The sequence below is a fragment of the Schistocerca piceifrons genome, chromosome 2, assembly GCF_021461385.2.
Source record: "Schistocerca piceifrons isolate TAMUIC-IGC-003096 chromosome 2, iqSchPice1.1, whole genome shotgun sequence".
Classification (NCBI taxonomy): domain Eukaryota; kingdom Metazoa; phylum Arthropoda; class Insecta; order Orthoptera; family Acrididae; genus Schistocerca; species Schistocerca piceifrons.
In genome coordinates this window covers 204,492,734-204,501,668 of record NC_060139.1, presented here as the reverse complement: position 1 = coordinate 204,501,668, position 8,935 = coordinate 204,492,734, and the positions used below count along the sequence as shown (strand labels likewise).

The window sequence follows — 8,935 nt, the reverse complement described above, 5'->3', positions numbered from 1 at the left end:
ATTCTTTGTCATCCGCACGCACCGTTCTAATTTGCATAGCGTTTGTTCGGGAGATGGGCACTGGTAACAGCGTACGACAAACTATTAGCATTCGGCTATGAAAAATACCAACAGTGGCGAATTTTCCACAGAGCACCGATGCCGGGTAAACCCCCTGAGAGACCGTACCTTACGTGGTAAGTGCAATGGCATTTTAAAAGAAAAGAGAAGACTCAGACACGCTGAAATACATCTGAGTAGAAGGGAAAAAAACCCAAGCTATCGTGTGGGATGGCTACCGCAATATCTTATTCCACAAACGTGGCGCACACGGGGAGGTGAGAGTGTTATGGAATGACGGCCGTGGGAGACGCTCTGTGTGTGTGTGTGTGTGTGTGTGTGTGTGTGTGTGTGTAGAGGACGTGCGCGCTAGACGAATTGCGTGGGCGAGCTAGGCGGGAGGGGAAGCACGCGGAAGCGTCAATATAGCGGCCCTCACCGCGGAGTCCAGCAGCCAGTCGCAGCCATGCAGGTCGCCGCGCTGCTCATCTGTCTGCTGCTGACCGCGCTGACGTCACAGGTTCAGGCGCAGCCCGAGCGCTGGGTAAGCTCCGTAACGTGTTTGTATTGAGAAAGCTGCATCAGCGAGGTGGTTCCGTAACTGTACTACTTAACCACGATATTATTGCACTTGGCTGCTATCGAAAACACGCAGCGACGTGACAGTAAACAATCACATTAGTGATCGCATCGCATTATCAATGCCTTCAGGTCAGTTGTGCGTATAATACCAACGCCGATTACGCGTTGACACAATGAGCGGACCAAATCGCACTCACTCAGAGGTGAAAGAATATTTTGGTCGAAACTTCCTGGCACATTAAAATCGCCACTGATACTCGAAAGGTTGGGCTTCCGCGGGCCAGCACTCTACCAACTGGCCTGCCCAAGGAATGTAGCAAACGAGGTACTGGCGGAAGTACAGCCGAAAAGAAAGGGGCCGTGAGTCGTGTTTCTGTGTTTGTGTCGCTCATTGCCTGCGAAAGGCAAATGTCTCGAGTTCTGTTCTCGATCCGGCACACAGTTTTAATCTGCCACGAAGTTTCATATCATAGCGCGCTCCAGTGGAAAGTGAAAGTTTCAATCTGGAATTTTGCGGTCGACTAATACGAGCCGCACGGGGCAGCCGCGCGGACAGAGACGCTTTGCCACATTTCGGCGCTCCCCCCGTCGGAGGCTCGAGCCTACCCTCGGGCATGGGTGTCTATGTGTTGTTCTTAGTGGAAGTTAGATTAAGCAGTGTGTGAGCCTAGGGACCGATGACCTAAGCAGTTAGGTCCCATAGGAACTTACTACAAACTAATACAACATACAGACATCAGTCAGATACAGATGCAGTACTGAGCAACTGTCCTGCGAGCCTCGCTATTGATTGTTTATCTGCATCTACATCAGCAGTCGGCAAAGCACCTTACGTTGTTTGCCAGAGGGTACTTGTAGTACCATCATCCGCTCCCCCCTTTCTTGTTCTATTCACCAAAACCCGGGGAGAGAATGGATGTTGATAAACCGCCATCTAATTTCTCTAAATTTCTCGTCCTCGTCATTTCGTGAGAAGTATGTGAAAGAAAATATGAAATCGCCAGACTCTTCTTGAAACGTATTCTGTCCACAATGTCTCTCTTGTAGCGTCTGTGGTTTGTTGAGCATCTCCGTAGCGCTCTCGCACCGAGTAAACCGTCGCGTTACGAAACGCGTCGACCGTCGGTTTTCGGTTGTATCGGTGATATTTCACGCCATTTTAACCTGACTGTTAAAACCGCTCAAATTGACAAGCTTCTGAAATAATTTTGGTTTTTTGTCTTAATTTCAAGATATAAAGAATCAGAGTGTTATATTACATAGGCAGTTTAAAAGAAGACTTAGCCCGTCCACCGTTCACTGCTCTTCTGGAAGGGTGATAACGGGCTGAATACAACAAAAAATCACCAGTATTCTCCTAGTGATTCTAATTTTTTCATTCTCTGCTCAAAAATCATCTTGTAATCGGAGATCGTACCACTATATGGGCATTACGAATACCCAGTGCTAAAGGGTGAAAAATGAGACTGGATACCTGTGTTGTGGATGTTAATTTGTCCGTTTCCAAGAGCTGCAAGCAAATAAAGGCATATTATGTAGACACAGGAGGCAGATAAGCTACTTTCTGTTTTTACTGAATACTACGAATTAATTGTTTTTAAGCTTTTAATGTATTAATGTTGCCATAACTTCCTTCCTCTTTTTTATTTCATAGAAATGACAGACAAATCTTACATCTTTTAAAGCAAATGAAGCGTTGTACTTCATTGCTTCGTAACTTGGTAAAAATATTTCCAGACCAAAGCCGAGCCATTCTGTAATACATCGGATGCCCATCGACGACAGCGAGAAGCTACCGAATATATCAGGTAGTGGAAGTCTTGCACAGTGCATGTACGCGTGTACGTTAAGCCAGCACTCACGACAACACGACCATTATTGTCTCAGCAGTGCTGTACCAGTTCTTACGTCCTGTGTTTCTTGCTCGTTTCTGTCGGCATTATTACTAAAATAGCACTGCTTACTGTCCTCGTTTTCTACAATAACGCAATATTTCAAACCAATACGAATTTCACGAATAAAACTTACTCCTCTTTTAGGAAAGATTTATTTAAATACAAAAAATTTTAGCACTGCTGATATGGGTAATTGATATTTCGGTTTTTCCTCGGTTATCAGTAAAAAATAGAAAAACACGTTATAGCCGAGACGAAACAAATACCGTTTATTTAGAACTAAAATACTAGTATGTGTTTTAACCGGTCGGTTTTCTCAACCCTGGCTCACCGTTACATCTTCTCTATCATATTAATGCTGATTGGTAAGTGCCCCAGACCGATGATCGGTCTCAAATGTGTTTTCCAAGGCACTTCTTTTGTGGATGAATGACGTTTCCTTAACATTCTACCAATTAATCTCAGCCTGGCATCCACTTTTCGAGCTGTTTGTTCTATATATGGTCATCCACATTAGGTCGCTCCGAATGGTTACTCCTACTTATTTTACGGTAGATACTGTTTCCATTGATTTGTCGCCAAAATTGTAATTGTACTGTAGCGGATTTCTTTTACTACGTGTGTGGAGTATGTCACATTTATTCACGTCCTGCCCCTGCCCCACTCAAAATCCTCTGCACCTCTTCTCATATTGTTACCATCTTACACACAATCACATTATCGAAAACAGCCCCATGCAGCTTCAGACGCTGTCGATTAGTTCATTAACGTAAATACAGCGGCGTTATAACACTCCTTTCGCATACTCCAGAAATTACTTTCAGAATTCAAAATTTTTAGTAACATTTTTGGGAAACAGCGATCTTGGAAACCATATAAAATCAGTGAAAAAAACAGGCTGGATCGCGACGGTTATTTTATTAAAATGGCCGGTTTCGGCCTAGTCTTAGGCCATCTTCTGACAGCACCATCAGCTGCGTACAACACTCAGTTGTACTCAGTCGCTGAAATTGATGAGCAGCAATGGTTGAGTGCGCATTCTGTTTATTTGGCGAAGAGGTACGGCACCAGTCCGTGCTCGCTCTTTTCTTTTCAGGTTGGTGATAGTGTGCCCAGGTTTCATGTAACAATTCAGTCCAGAAGCCCATTACTTTCTACCTGGAAACGACCCAAAAGTTCCTTACAGGTACCGATGCAACGATCTTTCAGTTCAGCAGTCAGCTCACGTGGCGCCACCGTTTCGCACGCTGTAATGAATCCAGCACCTCACAGACAAAATTATGTGCTAACCAGCACTAACATCCAAAACAGTGACTGATTAGTTTAAATTAGTTTACAGTTTTCCTTCACAACAGCTCTATTGTTTTAGTTCGTTACTGTGCTGTGTCCCTAAACTAGCCGCGAAACATCTTCCGCAGAAATTTCTACACCACTCGTACACTCGCTGCAGGGACACATATGAATCACCGTACTGTACTTCCATCCTGCGACGTATTTCCACATTTTTAACAACTTCACTTCTCAACTAAGTATCTCAGATTGTTGTTACAAGCGGTGCAAGTCGATAAGGTGTTGGCCACCTTTGTACTGGCATAGTTTTCTTTTCTATGATACAGTAACAGGCTGCTAATTGTTCGTCATTTGTCGAAAAGCAAGGATAACTTCTGCCAGCTTCCAAACCAATGGTACGACATTTAGGAATTTTATGGCACTTTTAAGGACTTCATTTGGATCGCACTCGCAAATTGGTTGTTTCTTCTGACCTCAGAGGTCAGCCTTTGATGATTTGGTTGGCGTCGCCCTTGAGCCACACTCACACGAAGCTATTTCTACCCACTGCACTCGATGATGATCCTATCTAAATTTTCCACGACGGAAACGAAGGCTAAACAGTATGACTAGAAAATTCCGTTATACCCTCCAGAACCGTACCGCGATCGCAACGGTATGTTCGTGCCTATTTACAGATTGTGTTGTCCCTCATGTTGGTAGAAATACACAAGTTCTTGTTCCATTCTGCATAAATTTGCACTCGCAGATGGTGGTGTAGGTCTGCATATGGATCAGCCATATTTCTTTGTACTTCGCATGGGTATCGACAACTTAATTTCCCATTTCCGCCGACAACATAATAGTGTTTATGCGATGTTGCGATTGCACGAGGCGCTCCATGTCTGCGGGTCACTTAATTTTATCACAGGGTTGTGACTGTGACTTCTTTGATGTTGTCTGTACAATTAAGCACGGTAGCCGGACTAGGCTACGTAGAACGTAACGGAACTATAAGATGTGTCGTGGCAGTGAAATTTCCCGTATTCAGTCCCCCGTTTTTCATAAGATATTTTTCTGCGAGTTTAATTGGCCCTCACCTCTTGAGATGCTGTATATATTTACGGGCATTTCAGGCATTTCATTATCGTATTCCAACCCCCCGTAAGCATATTCCTTGAGATAGATAAATAGTTAAACGTATATACAAATCTGGGTTAGGATTAGAATTACAACACGCTGTGGCTCATCTTTATCATGATGCAGCAGCCCCCACCACGGATGCTTTCGCCACTGTTCAGCAACGGTGGATTCTTCTTAAGAGAATAGCCTGTTACATAAATGTCAAAAATCTGTTGTACTGACATTTGAGAAACAACAAGTGGTAAAATGTCTACCACATGACGTCTTGTCGCCTTAAAGGAGTTCTCGGCTAACATCAACTTACTACGTCCAATCTCAAAGGTAACTAACTCTCGCGACCGTTACAGTGTGCATTCAAAGCAAACCTGATTTGCATCCACATAGACACTACTAACGCCACTCTTATGCAGCTGGAGTGAAATTTGGAGGAGGGGGAGATTAGTGTCTAACGTCCCATCGACAACGAAGTTATTAGAGACAGAGAACATGCTCGGACTAGGGAAGGGTGGGTAAGGAAAACGGTGGTGCTCTTTCAAAGGAAACTTCCCAGCATTTGCCTGAAGCGATTTATGGAAATCACGGAAAACGTAAATCAGAATGGTCGGACGTTGGTTTGAACCGTTGTCCTCCCGAATACGAGTCCACTGAGCCACCTCGCTCGGTCGTGAAATTTGAATAGACATAATCTTACAAATTTTTGTTTATGTCGCACAACTTCTTCTTGGTGTTGCGATTTTTTTCCGTCACTTTATTTTGCCTTACCACTCCCTACCTCAGTTTCCTGGGAATCTGCCCTTATGTTCATAAGCGCAATTGATTCATAATTGGCATCAACAATGGCTAATTGAAATCTGAGCAGTTTCCAATATCATCGTATATGGGACCTGCAACGTCCGAGAAATGGAGAAACGAAACTTTCATGATTGCAGCCGGGTAAGGTGTCCTAAAACTGATAGTCAAAACTTCCCAAAAATATGATACCCCGTCTATCCATGAAAAAAACCACACCTATCACAAATGTTCCTGCTGTTAGTTATGCTGCCATTGTTTAGAAACAGTTAGTCATCATTTCTTTCTCCATTAGAAACTTCACTTTCCAGACTGAAACACAGTTCTGGAACATTTGTACTGTATCATTTACGCAAGTATTGACTATATGCCAGAAATATTTTTGTGTGAGATACATAGAAAATAGTCCACTGTCACCTAATTTATTCATTACTGACACATTTGTTATTTGGGTATGATTGTTAATCAGTCAGTATGTTCCTTAAATACGAAACGCTCCATTCCAAAATACTGTATTATACAGATTCCATAAAGTGATGCACTGTCGCCTATGACCCAACCATCAGCCACACAGCGGTGTAGCGCGGGATGCCGCAACTACCATACGCCAGGAAAACAACTGCGGGAGACCACACTCCAGCAGTAAACTCACTGCTGAAAGTGAAAAGCTGCCAAACAAAAAAGAGTAGCCCAGAAGCGGGAGAGCCAGAAAGCCATGCCAGTGACCAAAGCTGTGGCAAGTACACTAAATAGAAAGGAAACTGAAGAGATTGATTCTGATTCCGACATTTGTTTGGAGAGTGACTACACCATGGATGAGGTCGCTCTATTTGCAGAATCCACACCAGATCCTATTGTAATGACTGATCCTGCAAACGTAGCTGGAAGATATTATATCTTGGCTAAATGAAGAGGAGGGAAGACGAATCCATACAGCTACACATGTCTGTGTCATACAAAAAAGTACTGGAAAATGACCTAGAAGTTATGGCTCTAGAGACTGTGGACAAGGACGACAGTTTTCGTATGAAAAGAAAAAGACATTTCTCTTATTATTGATGTGACAAGGAAAGTGCCAATTTCTCATGTTGCTAATGCGGTGGGAAACACGAGGGTTGTTCATTAAGTAATGCCGCACATTTTTTTTTTTTTAAAGCCATTAATATACATAGACAAACATCCTTGTTGGTGCTTCTCATTTGATGTTTGTTCTGTGCGCCGGTGAAGTTTCGAACCGTTCTGGCTGATGGCAGAGCTGTAGTACAGCGTCAGAATGGCGTCTACATACGAGTCGCGTCACAAGCAGCTTGCCGTTATGGAATTCTTGTGTGCAGAAAAAGAAATAGTGGTGAGCATCCATAAACGTTTGCGTGTAGCGAACGGCGATGCTGCAGTTGATAGTAGTACAGCTGGGCGATGGGTAAAGAAAGTTACAGCCTGAGGAAATGCAGAAACAGAGCTCCATGATCAGCCACGCTCGAGACGTCCTGTCACAGCCACTGCTCCAAACATGCAGAATCGAGCGGATGCCTTTATTCGTGACGACCGGCGCATCACAGCTCGACATTTGGCTCTACAGTTGTCGGTCAGCATTGTAAGTGCGTCTGCAATGATCGAGACTCTCGGATATTCAAAGAGGTCCTCACGAAGCGTTCCACGAAAGCTCAAAGCGGACCACAAGATTCAAAGAAAGGCCATTTCATCTGAATTGTAGGAGCGTTTTGAGACCGACGGAGAGGGCTTTCTGTAAAGGACCGTTACTGGGGACTAAAGCTGGGTGCACCGCTTTGCGCCGGAAACAAGAAGGCAGTCCATGGAGTGGCATCATCCTCATTCACCAAAAAAGAAGAAATTCAAAACAACCTCCTCTGCCGGAAAAGTCATGGTGACAGTCTTCTGGTATTGTGATGGCGTCATTCGCGTGGATGTGATGCTAATAGGTTCAACCATCAATTCAGAGGCATACGTGAAGACTCTGAATAAACTCAAGAACTGTTTCCGACGTTTTCGATCGGACAAGAATCCAGCAGAAATCTTGCCCCAACACGATAATGCACGCCCACGCACAAGTCAGAGAGCCCGGGAACACAACGCCAGATCGGGATGAACATCATTGCCTTGTCCACCCTACAGTCCAGACCCGGCACCTTCGGGCTTTCATCTCTTTGGGCCGCTTAAAGATTCTCTATGGGGAACACACTTTGAAGATGACGAGAGTGTCAGTTATGCTGTGAAAATATGGCTACACCTACAGGACAAGAGCTTTTACCAGCAGGAAATACTTGCTCTTCCACAACGTTGACGTACGGCCATAGAACGTGATGGAGACTACATAGAAAAACAGGACATGGACAAGACATGTTGATGTATATTGTCACCAAATTCTGACTCTTAACAATAAATATGTTCTGAGAAAAAAAATGTGGGGCATAAGTTATTGAACGGCCCTCGTATAAAACGAGAAATCTGCTTCGTTTTTCCTGGTTCTCTTCATGTTCATGTAAAATAATATAACAAGACGGTGACTCTCTTTCGTGTATCTCTCACTTTTGTATTATTAGCAATATATTAAGTATAATTGTCAACAGGTCCTGCCCATTGTTGGTTGACCCTATAGCATTGAAAAAAGGAAAAACAAATAAACAAATTTCTGTAGTTCTTTCTTAAGTACGCTTCAGCCATAAATATCCCAGAAATATCACCCACAGAGAAATCTCACTTACACATACCTATCGTTTTGTGTGATTTATACACTCCTGGAAATTGAAATAAGAACGCCGTGAATTCATTGTCCCAGGAAGGGGAAACTTTATTGACACATTCCTGGGGTCAGATACATCACATGATCACACTGACAGAACCACAGGCACATAGACACAGGCAACAGAGCATGCACAATGTCGGCACTAGTACAGTGTATATCCACCTTTCGCAGCAATGCAGGCTGCTATTCTCCCATGGAGACGATCGTAGAGATGCTGGATGTAGTCCTGTGGAACGGCTTGCCATGCCATTTCCACCTGGCGCCTCAGTGGGACCAGCGTTCGTGCTGGACGTGCAGACCGCGTGAGACGACGCTTCATCCAGTCCCAAACATGCTCAATGGGGGACAGATCCGGAGATCTTGCTGGCCAGGGTAGTTGACTTACACCTTCTAGAGCACGTTGGGTGCCACGGGATACATGCGGACGTGCATTGTCCTGTTGGAACAGCAAGTT

The 8,935-nt window shown here is 44.1% G+C and overlaps 1 protein-coding gene across 1 annotated transcript in view; it reads left to right on the top strand.

Annotated features, from left to right (window-relative positions):
* The first annotated feature begins 483 nt into the window (after positions 1-483).
* Positions 484-8,935, top strand: part of LOC124777668 — a 30,786-nt gene continuing 22,334 nt past the window's right edge. Inside the window, exon 1 of the mRNA XM_047253148.1 lies at positions 484-583. Within this exon, the coding sequence (XP_047109104.1) occupies positions 506-583 (78 nt within the window). The 5' untranslated portion in view covers positions 484-505. The remainder of the gene's footprint in view (positions 584-8,935) is intronic.